The following is a 17,359-nucleotide window of genomic DNA, read 5'->3' as shown; positions in this document are numbered from 1 at the left end:
GTGACTGAGGTCCTCTATCCACAAAGCAGGTGAAGTGTAGACCTTGGTGGCATAAGCTTCAAGCTTCGCCACATCAGTCCATCCATGTGCCTCAACCAGCAGGGACTACTTAGATGGTTTTTCGTACTTCATTACTCATTCATTCCTTGGGCTCTTTGTTAAGATGTCCAAAAATGGTACAAATAATGATAGAAGTTTTGTGCTCTGGATACTTGTTCACTAAGACTTTCTGGAGATCCACCTCCTTGATTTCATGTAGGCCACCAAACAATGCTCAGACAGCAGGCTGGATTTGAGCTGGTGCTGTAGAGATGAAAGGCTTCCACTTTTTTGTGCACTTTGGCGCTCCTTAACTAAGGCAGAGCTCTGCACACATGGGGGGTGTAGTAGTAGATTTTGTTTGTATTTTGTATAATTTAAAGTAAAAAATAAAGAATAATAATGTAGCATGTATTAAATGTGTAGTGTATGATTTGATCATATTCTGCCACCCACCCTTTCTGAAAGCAAAAGGAATGGCCTAATGGGCCATTGGTAAAGATGCAACAGCCAGAATCTGTGTCTGAGCTGATTTCCTGGCAGTAACAGACCTTTTCAGGTCACCACTTTGTAGGTTTAGTATTTTAAAATAAGTAAAAGATGCAATTAACGACTCTAAAAAATAAAACAAGCACCTATCAATAACAAAAATAGGTGTAATCAAAACCAGCATGGAATAACTCCCTAAAAAAGTTAATTAAAACAAATTAAAAAAACAAGCATTCATCAAATAACAATTAATTACAGCATGATGGTGCATAACACATTGGTCCCAATAAGAAAAACACTATATAAACAGGGTGCTTTGCCATAAAACTTTGGGTTCGTCCTGCCAAGACTTCCCCAAAGCATTGTATCGCAGCCAACAAAACCCAGCTCCTACCTACACATAATCAATCTACCTGGCCACTAAATTAATCCAAACTGTAAATTGGTAACTATAACATCAACTGGCGGAACAGTGTGTGTGTGTGTGTGTGTGTGTAAGTAAATGCATTTGCTAGTTGTTGTATTTCCAGTAAGTGTGGCGTATTGTCTTTTCCCTTGAAAAAAAATCCTGGGTCCTTCTTATAAGCATAATGGGAAGGTGTGGGGTGGAATGTGCTAATGCAATGTGAAGGCTGCACATTTAGGCCTCAACCCGACCAAAGCTCATTTTAATACAAACTTTCCTAAATATTTTGTGCAGTTGGGTGCTTGGCTGCTGATCCAAAGCCCACTGAAGTCAGTGAAAAACTCATCAACACCACTGGGGTTTGGATCAAGCCGTTAAAGAATTCATGCAGTAAAGTCTAACTATACCCAGAAGTACCTCATCTTTGTGCAGAGACCAAGAAAGTTCAACCCTACACATCAGAAAGTTATAAGCATGTGAAAACTGAGATTTAGTGTTGAAACTGTTATGCAAGGTTAGGCCTTGATCTAAAACCCACTGAAGGTAACAAAAAGATTTAACCCTTAACTAATGTCATTCACCGCCAAGCTAGCATTGTGATATCCAACTACCAATCCCCTGATCCATCCAGTTCCCCATACATACTCTGGTCACTCACTTTAGGCTAAGACACAGGGATGTGTTAACCTCCCCTTCCCCAATAAGAGGAGTAATAAAACTGGTAATTTATGATGTTCTGTATGCTTAGTAACTGTTTTGGGGTTTTGTTTTTTAACAGCTTCAGGGTGTTCTTTGGCACTGACAAAATATGGGCCTTTCACTGTCTTTGTGCCAAGCCGTCAACTGTATAGTGATAGAACTGACTTCAATGTAAGTGTCACCCCCTTTTAGTAACCTCACTTCTTCATGCTTTGAGTTCTGTAGCCTTTAAAGAGTAGCTGACATGTCAGAGAGAAACTTTGGAATGCATTATGTTTAGAAACAATTCCACTAAGATACAATTCAGACTCTGGCTGAGATTAATTTTAATGGGAGATGCTAAATCCCCTGCATTGGTTGAAAATCTCAACCTCCCTCTTTCTTTTCTCCTTTCTTTATTAATAAAGATATTTTTACCGCTAAATATGATTTTGAATCTGTTAGCTCTTGCTGGCACTAATCTTTTTAAAAATCTCTGCTTGTGACACAGTGATAATTCTCAGCACTTGGTATGCCTTTTACTTTTTAAGGTTGGGATATTCAAAAGCACTCAGCAGTGGCCTAATTCTCCTCCTATTAACATGAGTGACAGTGCTTTTTAAAATCCCACTGTAAACCATTTCTAAAAATATGAATGACTCCTCAGCCCCTGTGACGTTAAGTATTAACTAGAGATGGGCATGAGCAGAACCTGGGATCCAAACTTTGAGGGATTCAGAATCTCAACCCAGAGCTGAATGTTGCAAATGTCTCTTGTAAAGACAAGAGGTTGAACCAAAACTCTGCATCCAAAACTCCTCCAGACTCTGGCTTATTTGTTACCTACATCCAGGTTTTGTGTCTTGGGGCCACCTCTTCGTATGATGCTCAAAGCGATGGGTATCAGAGCCAAGATGAGAGCTCAGCAGTCCCTGATTCTCAGTCCTGTGCTGCAGTAGATCATGCAAATCCCTCTCGTGCTACCATTTTAAATGTTTTATTAAATTGTATTCATTTTAACATTTGTCACAAATGCAACCAAACCAACCATAAAACAGATGGAAACACTTGTATACCATTTCTCCTGTAGAATGAAAAACTCTACCAGATGGTCAGATAGGAGGTACACGTGCAGGTTATTCAGCAGGCATTTAAAACAGACTAAGCCAGCTTTCTGCTGGAGTTACATCTCAGAGCTTGTTACCTTAGAACATTCAGAAACAAGGATGAAATACCTTTAAAAAATACTCCAAAACTGGCTTGTCAGACTTTGTCAGAAATGTAATTCTTACACATACAGCATAACAAAAATAACTCTGCAATCAGGGAAACTTTAACAAATATATAATGTACTTAGCAAGTCCTTGATAAAACTGTGTGGGCCACACTGTACTATGCATTGTTGAGCAGAAGTTTCCTTTGAAATCAATGAGTAGCTGTGCCCTCAAATTAATTGGTAACGTATGCCCCAGTGTAAGCAAAGAGAATTTACATGAGGAGTTAGGCCTTGTGAAACATTGGATGTGGAATTTGGATGAAGGGGCAGTCTTATAATTTGTCCAAATTCAATAGGTTTCTCTCTAGATCAGCCCCTTAAAATCACTTGCTTTTGGATCAAACTCTCATTCTTGTTCATGCACACACAAATAGCTTCAACCAGAAGCTATTGGCTTGTTGCAGGAATTATTGGGTAAAGGTCTATGGCCTATGGTATGCAGAAAGTCAGACTAGATCATCCTAATGGTATCTTCTGACCTTAAAATATGTAAACCTGTGAAAATACTCCCCTGCTGGTATAAAAGGCTTCTAAGGGCTCGTCTTCATATGAAAGTTAATTTGGGTAAATTAGGGTGTGAATTTTAAAGTGGATTAACTATTCCCAATTAACTCCAGGTATGGATGCAAGTAGATTAAGCTAATGCAGGATAAGGCACTGATCTAGAATAAAAGCATCTGCCCATGGAGTTAGTCAGGTATAGCTATTCTGGAATAACTCTCTGTGCAGATGAGCACTGATTTGCATATAAATTAGGAAATGTCTTCGCTTTCTGATCTGGAACTTATAAGTATTTTTCTATGTGTATTAGACTGGAAAGACAGCTGAAACTATGTAAAAGCTTTTCTTTTATTTTTTTGGAAGGCATATCAGTTCTCCCTGTGTTCTGATTTATTTCCATAAAGGACACAATCGCCCAGCATTTATGCAAAATGCATATAATTCCTGGTCAGCATTTGGTGGAAGATATGGTCAAGACCAAGACACTGTGGACGTTGTCTGGGCATCAGCTGACGTTTAATGATCAGATACAGGTATCACAACATCGTACTAGGTACCAGGTTGCTGTTTTCATGTGGTACTGTGACATAGGCCCAAAGTTATATCCCTGACGCACTTTCATGCTAAAATCCTTTCTTCCTTATTCTGCCAAGTTTCAACCAGTTTAGGACTTAGTTTGTTCCATAATATAATAATCAAATCACAGAGTAGATGACCTAGTATGTCTTCTATTACATCTCCTTATCAATACAATATTGATTGTTCTATATGCTATGCATCCAATTTTAAATAACCCAAGCAATGGACCTTCCCCTACTTTCCCTCAGAGACCAAAGCATAAATTATCCTTTGCTTCATCCCATTACTCCTAGATAAACCCAAACCATTTTTTTCTGGCCTTCTTAGCTCTTTCCCTTCAGAAACTTATACCTGGAAAAGGTACTTCCCCTTATTTGTTTTTAGCCACATCTTCATATTACATTCTCGTAATCTTTTCTTATAAATCTACCCCAACAGCTTTGTGATATTTTTTGCTGCTTTTCTCTGAAGCTTCTCTATCTATATTGTCCTTGAATTAAGATGCCTAGAACAGTGTGTTGTCTAGGAGATGAGGTCTCACCAGTTTTTGTGTACAGTTATAGGGAAATTGCAGCCTGCCTGGTTCTGGATTATAGCAGATCCTAACAACATCCCTTGCACCAGACTCTGTGGTGTGCTTCCCGAGAGGCACAGTACAGAAGGCCTAGCTAGGGAGGGAGGGAAAGATGTCTTTCAGCTTCAGTTAGAGCAATTCCAGAGGCTGACAGTACTCACAGTAGCCTGGACCTGCTGCTTATGGGCTATTGTGCCGCCCAGAATTTCTCTGGTCTCTCTCCATCCTAGGCCTGGTTCCTAGCATACCCGTTTGCAGGAGTCTGCAAGCAGAACATACACCAGGTGTGCATTCCCTCAGGGGCAGCTCTCTTTTATTGCCCTTGTGCACTGCTAGGGTGGTATAAAGAGGCGGTGGAAGGGCCAGAATCTGCCCCTTAATTTTTAAAATAGTCAATTTTTTTTAATAATCTGCATATCTGATAAGAGACGCTTTCCCCGGTTATCAACAGTGTATACAATACATATGTCCCTGCTGGTGAATGTAGTACGTCTGCCTTCAGAATTTTTGTCCTGTGGGCTAGTAGCTGACAAATTCTGAACCTTTTCCCTTCCAGTCACCCTTTTTCATTGTACAAAATAGATTTTAATGATTGTGCTCTAGTATCTGGGATTTGGGGCGTGGAGTTGGGCGGGGCCATGTTGGCTATGTTTCCCACCATCCATTGTCCTTTCTTCATCCTGCACCTTTGCCATGTGGCCTTGCATAGCTGACCAAGAGACATTAGTATGTTTCCTCTCCCAATTTCCCAGCCTTGACCTTGGGTCTGTGCTTTGATATATGCAGGTTACACAGAAGGGCAAAGCAGTGTTGGCGGCTGTGGAATCCGAGCTGTGCTTTACAAGGATAATTTTTTTGTTTACTCAGGAGTCTTTGATTTGGAAAGTCTCCCCTTCCTCTTCCTTAGTTGTGTCCAAAGCTCTTAGTGATGTGAACTGGAGTTCAGAGATGGGAGTTGCTATTCAAGAAATGTATGGTACAATGAAAAACACAGGAGAGTGTGGCTGTGCCTGTTTGGTGCTGGACATGACGTTTCTAAATTACCCTAGAGTGTTCAGTTGCACTTTATGCTCAGTGCAGTAGCTGTAGGCATTGTTTGTAGTAAGATGAGACTGATTGCTTTGGCCATATTGCAGTGACCTTTCTCTGGCTTCTGGGGCAAATGAAGGTGATAGCCAGGTCTCATGTTCCAAAGATGCCCAGAAACATGCAAGCATGCACACAGTCCCTCCTCATGTGTGGTCAATCCAAGCTACAGCATGTTTCTGCTGAATTCATCCTTGTATGATGCAGAGCTTGGCCCTGACAAGAACTCTAGTTCTAAACTGGGGCAAGTCTAATTCTGAGCTTCATGGCTTGATCCCATCTTGGTAATGGGGCTTAACAAGACCTCCAGATCCACACATCCCACAACTCAAAGATTGTGTCCAAGATCACAGCTTGGAGTGGTCCCTAGGATGATATTTATTTATCTTTTCCCTAGTAACCCCAGGTAAGCTCATGGCCATATGTTACACAGAAGCAGGAATTGAATCAAATGAAGTTTCACAGATATATACTCAGAGATCCCTGTGATATATTTTTCATAATGAAATAATCCTGTATTATTATCCCAGTCCTACACCAAGAGCTTTAGGTATCAAGACCTTCCAGGGGAATTGTATACTGTCATCCAGTCAAACATACCAGCATCCAATGGAATTATACATATTGTTAACACTCTAAGGAAAACAACCAGCTTTCGCAACCTTGGAAATCCACAGGTACATTGAACATTCCTTTTTCTTCTGTCGTTTGAAGGATATGATGAGACACAGTTTATAGAAATACAGTCCAAAGGTTAATCATCTTAAATCAATGGGGCATTTGTTTCATGTATAATGTTATATGTTTTGTTTTCCATTTCTGATTAATCCAGTTCACTTGGTTTCAGAGCACTGTTAAGAAGTAACAACAAACACTCCAAGAGCTGGTTGCAGACTCAGGAGTGAGGGTTGTGCTGGCTTTTGTATAACTAGAGAATTTTAACCTCAGCAGTATAAGACCTAATAATGGATGAGATAGAAGAGGAGTTGTGCAAAATGAGTGAAAGTTTTTCAACAAATATTAAAACTAAGATTTTTTTCATGAGGGGCAATTCTGTCCCCATCACATTTTACTTTCCCATGAGATGGAATTATATAAATGGCGATGTTTTCATTGAAAGCATGCCCCCCGAAAAGGAAATATTACAAATTTAGATTTTTGCATCTTGAAGCCACTCTTGTAAGGAAGGGCTGTCTTTTGGTTAAGGTTTTGGACCGAGATTCTAGAGTTCTGGATTCAATTCCTAGTTCTGCCACAGATGTTTTCTCCTCTAGCTGGAAGTGGTATTTTTGCAGCTGCTACTGCAGGTATGCCTGTGTATGTTTATATTGCGTTCATAGACAAAGAACTGAATTCTTCACTGCCCTGCACATTGTGTACCCATTTACACCCTTGCCAAGTAGATGTAAAATGCTGCCACTCTGCTTTGGTAATGTTTGGGTAACAACCTATGCTCAGTTTGCACAGATGTAAATGATTCACATAGGGTGCAGGGCAGTGTAGAATCATGCCCATAGAAAATGTGCATATCCTATTTTACAAAGTGGCTAGACTAGAAAGCAGTTATATGTACAAATATCTTGCTTTCTGCTCCTCTCATTGCGTCACATCAATTGTGTGAAGCCCTGTGGCTTTATACGGGGTCCATTGTCTCCTTCATTGACATTTAAGAATATCCCTGCATTGCCACTTAAGGTACTTCTTTTCATTTTCTTGTATACTGTAGCAGGATTTAAAGGGTACAGTACTAAAAGAGAGAGCCTTGTAACCTGATCCAGCTCCCACTGAAATCAGTGAGAGCTGAACTGAGTCTTAGATACACAGGTGCTCAGCTGCCTCATGGAATAAGCATGTTCCTAGACACACAGATAAATGCATAGTAGCTCTGTGCTAACAGCTGTCACTGCTGCTTAGCATGCAATTAACCTGATAGCAAGGCTGGCCCAGCACCCTTCCCTCGGCACATACACCTACCAGATCCTCAGATGAAACTGTGGCATCAACCACAGTAGCCCTTGCTGCAGCATGCTTGATGGAACCTGGAGAGACCAAGGATTGGGAGTATCCATTAAAGCTGAGATGAAGCAAGAACAATGCTGCTTCGAAAGGAGAGGGTTTTTTTCATCCCACATCTCATGAGTGGAAAACAAGAAGCCTTGAGAGAGCGCAGTGTCAGTTATTGCCTTGTCAGGAGCAGAAGGCACAGGAGGACCATGATAATACTGGTAGCTAGTGTCATGGTCCTACTGCAATAAGCACTGCCTTACTGCAGCTGGTAGATCTGGCCAGCCTGCATGCAAGCAGCAGTGTTTGAAAGTGGTGACATTCTGTATGCTGCAGAGCATGGAGAGACACTGGTTTGTTTGAGACTGCAGGACACAGAGCTTTCTTGGCAGATGATCTTTTTCCATGCACCTTTGGACACTTCCTTCCCATTGTGACACTGTGCCATGAAGAATAATGATGATGAGTTATTTTCTGCAGTGTTATCTCTAGAAACTTGTTTGTATCAGCCCTGGTTGTTGGTTGTGCAGCACTTTCTGATGACTAGTGTGCTAATTCCAGGAACTATCACAGGGCAGTAATCCCATGAAAGGGACACTCTTTCAGTATAGACTTTGACTTTCTGGAATGCCATCAATTATTATTTATTAGTTGTATTACCGTAGAGCATAGGAGCCACAGTCATGCCGCAGGACCCCAGGGTGCTGAGTGCTATACAAACACAGAACCAAATCTTGGTTATCTTTTTCCTTGCACATTATCATTTCAGTCTTTTGAATTTTTTGGTGTTTTAAAAAAGCACTATAACTGTTATCAACACAACAGAAATGTCTGCACAGACAACCCTACCAAAACAAAGGGCACTAGTTTTTCTTCATGTTTTCAGGTGTGTGCATGCATGTAATTTCCTCTCTTGCTTTGGGTCTATTTGCTCTGTTCTCATATGCAGATAGTATAGAGGTATCTTGTTTTCACAGTACAGGATTCTTGTGCACTGCCATTCACTGCCTATGTACAAGAACAGAGCTGATTTTGGAAAAGCTGGGGAAAGCATATGGTTCTATCTTTGCAGAGCTGATGAGCACGTTAGCTCCCTCTAAGGTCAGTCTGCGAAAGGCAGAGTCATGCACTGAAAGCAGTGGGAGCTACAAATGTGCATGGTGCTTCTGAAGACTGGGTCTGTTGTGTGTAGGATTGAATCTCAGATCTAAACTACATCAGTCTAAGTTGCTGATTGGTCAACCAGTTATGGCAGATTTTTTTAAAAATACAATGGGAACTACAGTATTCTATGACTTCTCTAGAGCACAACTTGCAAGTTTTGAAACAAAGGGCGCTCTAGTTCTTGCCTTGATCTCACTTGAATCCCATCCATTCTTTCCCCTTTCCTTTTATCTCTGCTTGCAGAAAACCATTGGGGAGATCCTTGCTTCAATGGAGATCTTCAGTCGATTTGAAACTATCCTGGAGGTGAGGGTGTTTCAGTCTGTCCCTCAGGAAAGTGCAGTATGGGGGACTGTGAATGTTTGCTGTTACAGCTGTAGTATTAACTCAGGAAACAGGATAGCTGTTTGTACTGAAAAACTGCATTTAAAAAAAATAGCTTCGGTAGCTTGACTTTCTGTAGTTGACATTTTTGCAATGTCACCACTTTTATTTTGCTTACTTTATAAGAAAATTTTAGTGCAGGTGAAAAGTGCCGGATTGACATCCTGGGGACGGAAGTCTTCTCTTTATCCATAGAAAACAGGTACAGCACAGGCAGCTACAGTTCAATCTTCCCCACCAACGCACTTCAAACCTGAACCAAAGTGGGGCCCACATCTAGGAGAGAGAAGAGAATAGCTTCTCCATGGTTCATTCAGTCCATGTCCTCTCTGCTGTGACTGCTAATGAAAGCCTTGATTGTGTTGTGGACACCTGCCCACTAGGAACTGGATTGAAACCACTGTTGCATTTTATACAGACACTTAACCACAAATAGTTTTAAGATGATAATCCCCTGAGGCTCCTGTTCATGAGCCAGATTTGACCTGGTGGCCTACAAGGGAAATGTTCCATATCCTGTTGTTAGTCCCCTGAGCAGTTCAACCCCCCGTAGTGTTACACTCTGAAATATTTTGCAGCCGTTCCATCAGTTACTGTTCATTTGCAAAATGCATTAAACACATCTTGGAATATAGCTTTTATTCTATTTTTCTTTCTCTAGTTGTATTCAGATAGAGCCATTAGTCTGGGTATATGTATTCTGGTTTGTGTGAAAGCTTCAATGAGAAAGCATTAGTGAAATGCCAGTTGCTTACAGGAGCTCTGTTTAAACTGTTGTTACGACTGTTTTCTGCCAATAGCTTCTTTGGCTCAGCTGTTTTTCTAGGACAGATTCTTGTCTGTCTATATTAGGACTTTATGCTGCTGCCCATCACAGCAGAATCTGAGCATTTTCAGTATACGTTTATTAGCAGTAGCAAAGTCCCTAGTGGACTACAGGGCCTCTCTGAATCTTCTTCCTTTCTTACAGCCCTTCTTTCACTAACTCATCCTTGTTTTAGACTAAGAAGTTTCGTTCCACTGCTGTTTAATATTTGCAGAACTGTGGCCTGCCTTCGATACTGGATGGACCAGGACCCTTCACTGTGTTTGTGCCAAGCAACAATGGAGTGGATAAGTTAAGAGATGGGAGACTTATTTATCTTTTTACAGAGGTGAGATTTCATCGGTGTTTTGGATGAATTCATTTTGTGACATTAGGTTTCATGGGACAGGTTTGTGTCAAAGGGGATATGATCAGTTAATTAGACCAAAATGGTACTGGCAAACTCAATTTTATGCAAAGACTCAAATGCGTGTGATGAGCTTATCTCCGCTGGAAGTTGCTCTTTCCATATTTGAGCAAAGTGTGTCCCAGTTCCTGTAATACTCCAGAAGGAAGCTCTGTTTTTCATGCTGATGTGACCAGCAATGGCAAATGCATCACTAGTTTGGTTATATGGTTAAATGCAGATTTTTTAAAAATTACCTTTCGAGTAAAGCTACTGTAAAAATCTACATACAGTTCAAATTCACTGGTTACCAAAATGCTTTATTTCAGTTCCCTCTTCTTTGTGCTGAATGCCAAGATAGAGCATCTACTTATTGTCATTATTATCTCCATTTCCCTCCCCAGGGGATAAATAAGCTTCAGGAGCTTGTGAAACATCACATCTACACTGGAGCAGCGGTAAGATATCTTTGTTTCTAGTGTATAGGAGTCCTTTGGGCCAGCATATATTTAAACACTGACTTGTGTTCAGTTCTTCAGTGTCTCTCTAGCTACCTCTTCAGGGCTTAGGCTTCCCACAGAGGAAGAGAGAGATGTGACAGAGGCCCTGAGGCAGAAAAGCGTTTGACATCCCACTGACTTCAATGGGTCTACTCACATGCTTAAAGTTAATCGTGTCTAAGTGCTTGGCTGGATCAGGGCCCTAATGATAAAGCCCTTAGTTTCTTGGGCAGCAGCGGGGAGGTGGGAAGGGGGGGTTGAGAGGGAGAGAGAGCGGGTTGTTTTCTTTAACACTATCATTAAAATGAAACTATTACTCCAAACAAACCTATGAGACACAAATGGTTGGTTTTTTCCTTCATTTTCAAAAGGTTAATTAGGAATTTCCAAAGTTTGCCATTAAGATTTATAAATAAGGCAATGTTAAGAGCAATATGTTGGTCCTTTTTGGGTCAAATTCACCCCTGGTGTTAAATGCATTGAAATTAGTGGATTCATACTAAGGATGACTGTCGTGTAATGCATTCCCTTGTTATCACGGAGTATGGGGGAGTCAGGCCTTGCACCCCTCTTCCTGGGACTCTCAGTGACTCTCAGCCAGCCAGTAAAACAGAAGGTTTGTTGGACAACAGGAACGCAGTCTACAGCAGAGCTTGTAGGCACAACCACGACCCCTCAATCAGGTCCTTCTGGGGGTTCAGGGTGCTTGGATCCCAGCTTGGGATTACCTGAATTCCACTACCCAGCCCAAAACTGAAACTGCCCAAACCCTCTCTAGCAGGCTCCCCTCCTTTGTCCAGCTTCCCTGGCAAAGGTGTTTAGTCCCCCTCCCCCCTGCCTGGCTCAGGTTACAGGTCCAGGTCCTGTCCCTCACCTAAACTCACTCCCTGCTCTCCCATCCCCCACACAGACAGTTCCTACTCCATCACACTTGTGTAGTCTAATATTACCAAAAGATCCAGGCCTTTTTCCTTTCTGTTCTAGATGTTTTTACATGTAATTTGGGACTTGTGAAAGGTGTCAGATTGCCAGTTCTGGAGCCCTCTACCCACATAACTGGTAGAGCACAGATAGTGGCATATCCACTCCAACATGCCTCAATCTTGACCTGGCAGGAGTTCAGCCTCCAGGCCCACTTAAAAAGAATAGGAGTATTTGTGTTTAGTTTCTAGATTAGGCATATTTGCTGAGATTGCCAACAAAGGAACCAGTTAATACCAGTTTTGTTAATGAATTTTGTGCTATGGACACCTGCCCACTAGAAACTGGACTGAGATCCACCAAATTCATTGCACATAGGCCACTGAATGGCTGCCAGTCTGTGGTAACTTTTTGACCATTCTGAATCGTAGCTATTGGCAACCAGTGCTTGAATCATCAAGGCTCAAAATATCTGATTTTACAGAAATAAAAAAAATTAAATAGATTCTTCTTTTTAAAAAAATCAACCTATTTTAAAATTAAATTTAAAATCAGTGCTACCTATATTGAGGCCTAAATTTACTATAGTCTGTTAAAATAATTATAATAGATAAAAATGCTACATTAATAAGCCCTCCTCAAATTGTAATGAGTTAAAGGGAGCTGTTTTTTAAATTATATTTAGAATCAGTGAGTTTATATTATATATTATATAATATTTAGAATCTTTAATTTTTGATGTTGGGTCAGGGTTTAAGTATGTCACAGTGTCAGGTATTGTATTTTCAGTCTTTACAATGGAGCAAATGCTGGTGTTGACATTTTTCTAAATGTCAGTTGAGGAAACAGATTGGGAGTCGAAAAAGCTTCTTTTCCTCTGCCAATCTATGAGTAAAACAAGGTGTGAGCAGATGAGATCTACCGGTTCTAAAAACATGCAGGACACGATGTCCAGAAACAATCAGTTCAATTCACTAGCTAACTTAGTTTTAAGAGCAAAACATTGTCAAACATTTTTCTTATGTATCCAGCACATTTAAGAGTTTTATTTAACTAATAAAAAAATGTTTAAATGCTGTTTTTATGCATTTTTTAATGAATTCCAATTTCTGTCCAAATGCAGCATGAAACAAATCACAAGCAAGAAGTTAACCATCTAGGACAGATTTGGGTAAACTGTGGCCCACAGGACCCTCCTGCCCAGCCCCTGAGCTCCTGGCCTATGAAGCCAGCTTCCCCCAACCCTCCCCTGCTGTTCTTCCTCCTGCGCAGCCTCAGCTCCCCCCCGGTGCAATGCCCTGGGTGTCAGGGCTGTGAGCTTCTGGGGCAGCACAGCTACAGAGCCGGGGCCTGACCTGGTGCTCTGTGCTGTGCGGTACATGGCTGTCTCCAGCTGGGTCACCGCCAGTCACCAGTGCTCCGGGCAGCACAGTAAGGGGCAGAGGAGTTCAGGGTGGTGGTCAGGGGCTGGGGGGTGGCTAGGGGTTGGGGCGGTCAGAGGGCAGGGAACGAGGGGTAGCATGGGGGTAGGAGTCTCAGGGGGCAGTCAGGAATGAGAGGAGAGGTTGGATGGGGTGGCGGGGGACAGTCAGGGGCAGGGGTTCCACGTGGTCAGGGGACAGGTAGCAGGGTAGGGGGTGGATGGGCACGGAGGCTGGGCTATGTCTGGCTGTTTGCGGAGGCACAGCCTCCCCTAACCGGCCCTCCATACAAATTTCCGAAACCTGATGCAGACCTCAGGCCAAAAAGTTTGCCCGCCCTGATCTAGGAGATAGGAAATTCATCAATTTGACATGAAAAAAAATGTAAAAATTAAGATTCTAAGTAACAGTATAATTGCTTAAATAAATGTGTATTAGTTATAGTGTTATCTTTCAGGTTAGCAAAAAGAAGGACCAGATTTAGTGGAAAGGCTGTATTTAGTTACTATATAGTGCTTACATGGTGCACAGACCTTGTGCTAGTGCTCTGCATGGGGGTGAATTTCATCTGGTGAGAACATACTCCCTTTTGTTTGTGTTTTTTCTTTATTGTTTTTTTTGTTTGTGTCCAGCACAACTAACACTCATATTTCATCATCTCAGATAAGGCCTGGTCCAAAGCATGTACAAGTCAATGAGAGAACTTCCATTGACTTCACTGGCTTTTGATCAGTACCTAATTCCTTGATGTGAGTTTACTTTTAGTTATCTGATCCTGTAGACACAAAAAGTGTTGATTTATATCATAGGTGAGCTGTTAATGTGAGGTTCTTAGCTATCTCCCTTTATTCTCTACTTTTTATAAAGCTGTCCAGGTTAAGAACAGAAGTGTGCAAATGACAACCATTTTCCAACATGATTTGTGCTACAGCAGCCTGATCTCTCTGTTCAGGGAAGGCAATTATTGCTATGTTTTGCAAACATACTCTAGATCAGTGGTTCTCAACCAGGGGTACGCAGAGGTCTTTCGGGGGTACATCAGCTCATCTAGATATTTGCCTAGTTTTACAACAGCCTACATAAAAAGCACTAGCAAAGTCAGTATAAACTAAAAGGTCATACAGACAATGACTGGTTTATACTGGTCTATATACTGTACACTGAAATGTAAGTACAATATTTATATTCTAGTTGATTTATAATTATAGGGTAAAAATGAGAGGGTCAGCAATTTTTCAGTAAGTGTGCTGTGCCACTTTTGTATTTTTTTTGTCTGATTTTGTAAGCAAGTAGTTTTTAAGGGAGGTGAAACTTGGAGGTACTCAAGACAAATCAGAGTCCTGAAAGGGGTACGCTAGTCCAGAAAGGTTGAGTCTGGCTCTGGGCCATTCCCCCCCACAAACAGCAGGCCCCCAAAAGGTACCCCCCACCACACCCTGTCATAACATTTTTTCCCAGATCTGGGCCTTAGCATCCAAAATATGGGTGTTAGCATGAAAACCTCCAAGCTTAGTTACCAGCTTGGACCTGATAACACTACCACCAGCCAGGGATTTATACAGTGCCTAGCTCACTGTGGTCTCCCCAAAACCTTCCCTGGGGGACCCTCAGACTCAGATGCCTTGAGTCTTACAACAAAGGGAAATAACCTCCTCTCCTTGTTTCCTGGTTACTTCCTCCCAGGCTCCCCTCCCTGGACGACCCTAGGAGATTCCCTGCTTCCAGTCCTGGAAACACAAGTACCGGAGAGAGCTAATCTCTCTCCCGCCCTCACCCAGAGGGTATGCAAAGTCAGGCTTAGTAAATCTAACACAAAGATATTTCCCCCCTGACTTCTTCCTCCCACCAATTCCCTGGTGAGCTGCAGACTCAATTCCCTGGAGTCACCACTAAAGAAAAACTCCAACAGGTCTTAAAAAGAAAGCTTTATAAAAAGAAAGAAAAATACATTAAAAATAGTCTCTGTATAAGGTGAAAATATACAGGGTCAATTGCTTAAGAAAAAAAAGGTGAATAAACAGCCTTATCCAAAAAGAATACAATTCAAAACACTCCAGCAACTACACACATGTAAATACAAAAAAAAACAATATAAACCTATTGTCTTACTATCTTTGTACTTACAACTTGGAAACAGAAGATTAGAAAGCCAGGAGATAGAAAAATCACTCTCAGAGCCAAGAGGGCACAGACACAAGACAAAAAACAAAGAACTCACACCCAAAACTTCCCTCCACCCAGATTTGAAAAAAATCTTGTTTTCTGATTGGTCCTCTGGTCAGGTGTTTTAGGTCACTGCTTGTTAACCCTTTTTTAGGTGAAAGAGACATTAACCCTTAGCTATCTGTTTATGACACACCCCTCCAGCAGCAGCCCTTGGAACCCCCCACCCAAAGGTTTAGGCAGGTGTATTTATAGTACAAGTCATGGAGAGGTCACAGGCCGTGAATTTTTGTTGATTGCCCATGTTCTGTCGATGACATTTATTAAAAATTCCTATGACTAAATCATAGCCTTAGTCATGTGTATTTTGCAGAGGAAAGTTTAAATATTAGTCAACTTTTTAAAGCTGGTTTAGGGAGAGAATGTGTAGTGATTCTGAAATATATACAGCTCTCTCTCCTCCTCCAGTTTGTTTTTCATAGCATTGTCTCCTTTTTGTATATATATTTCAGGTGACTGTAGAGAAGCTGATAACAATGCCACAGATTATAACCATGGCAAACCAGATACTTACCATCAATATCACTGAGAATGTAAGTGCCACATGCTAGATATGGGCTGAAACCAAACCCAAAATATAAACACTCAAAACTTTGGGACAGTTTGGTTCTGGATGTGACAGTCGGGATCACAGAAACCCCTTGGGGCTGCCAACTGATGTTCTAAGACTACTTCTGCCCCTGATTTCCCTGCCAGCTTGGGAAGCCAGCACCCTGTCTTGTTGAGCCAGACACGCCAGTCTGCTCCAACACAGATCCAGGGTCTGAACCATGTGCCCCAAAGCTGCAGACTCAACTGAAAGCAGCTAACAGAAGTGTTCCTGTCTTTAACACTCAGGTGCCCAACTCCCAATGGGATCCGAACTCCAAATAAATCAATTTTATCCTTTATAAAGCTTATACAGGGTAAACTCATAAATTGTTTGCCCTTTATAACACAGAGAGATATGCACAGCTGTTTGCCACACCGCCGCCCCCCCCGGTATTAATACATACTCTGGGTTAATAAATAAGTACAAAGTTATTTTATTAAATACAGAAAGTAGGATTGAAGTGGTTCCAAGTAGTAAGAGACAGAACAAAGTGAATTACCAAGTAAAATAAAATAAAACACGCGAGTCTGAATCTTAATACAGTAAGAAAACTGAATACAGATGAAATCTCACCCTCGGTGTTCCAGTAAGCTTCCTTTTACAGACTAGTCTCCTTCTAGTCTGGGTCCAAGAATCACTCACATCCTTTGTAGTTACTGTCCTTTGTTCCAGTTTCTTTCAGGTATCCTTAGGGGTGGAGAGGTTATCTCTTTAGCCAGCTGAAGACAAAATGGAGGGGTCTCCCAGGGGTTTAAGTAGACTCTCTTGTGGGTGGAGACCCCCTCCTCTCTCCTATGCAAAGTCCAGCTCCAAGATGGTGTTTTGGAGTTACATGTCCATGCATGACCCAGTTACAGGCAGCAGCCATTGTTTACATGCTACCCTGAACGTCCTCAGGTAGACTTCTTATGTGGATTGGAGCTTTCCAAGATTCATTGTCCTTTAAGTGTTTCTTCATTGGGCACTTAATTTGCACATTCCTTTCTCAAGAAGCTGGCCAAATGCTTTACTAAGGCTACTTAGAAATCAAGCAAGTATACAGCCAATATTTATAACTTCGAATACAACAATGACACATGCATACAAATAGGATGAATAGATTCAGTAGATCATAACCTTTATAGAGATATTACATGGCATATGTAGTATAAAACATATTCCAGTTATGTCATGTATATACATTAATAAGCATATTTCCACGAAGCCTTATGGGATGCACCATCACACTGGAACAGGACTTTGTGACTCAGGCCAACTCTGCTATGTCTTCTGCTTAATAAACTAGATTTCTTTAAAGCTATTATGCATTCT

General features: G+C 41.4%; 1 protein-coding gene across 4 annotated transcripts in view; it reads left to right on the top strand.

Annotated features, from left to right (window-relative positions):
- Nucleotides 1-17,359, top strand: part of STAB1 (stabilin 1) — a 123,988-nt gene that overhangs the window by 22,280 nt on the left and 84,349 nt on the right. For all 4 annotated transcript variants that reach the window (XM_050957663.1, XM_050957662.1, XM_050957664.1 and 1 more), the window contains 7 exons: nucleotides 1,713-1,804; nucleotides 3,794-3,922; nucleotides 6,159-6,305; nucleotides 9,040-9,102; nucleotides 10,221-10,334; nucleotides 10,796-10,849; nucleotides 15,909-15,989. In XM_050957663.1, coding sequence (XP_050813620.1) covers nucleotides 1,713-1,804; nucleotides 3,794-3,922; nucleotides 6,159-6,305; nucleotides 9,040-9,102; nucleotides 10,221-10,334; nucleotides 10,796-10,849; nucleotides 15,909-15,989 — 680 coding nt within the window. The remainder of the gene's footprint in view (nucleotides 1-1,712; nucleotides 1,805-3,793; nucleotides 3,923-6,158; nucleotides 6,306-9,039; nucleotides 9,103-10,220; nucleotides 10,335-10,795; nucleotides 10,850-15,908; nucleotides 15,990-17,359) is intronic.

The sequence above is a fragment of the Gopherus flavomarginatus genome, chromosome 6 (genome assembly GCF_025201925.1).
Source record: "Gopherus flavomarginatus isolate rGopFla2 chromosome 6, rGopFla2.mat.asm, whole genome shotgun sequence".
Classification (NCBI taxonomy): Eukaryota; Metazoa; Chordata; order Testudines; family Testudinidae; genus Gopherus; species Gopherus flavomarginatus.
This window is presented reverse-complemented; position numbering and strand designations above follow the sequence as displayed.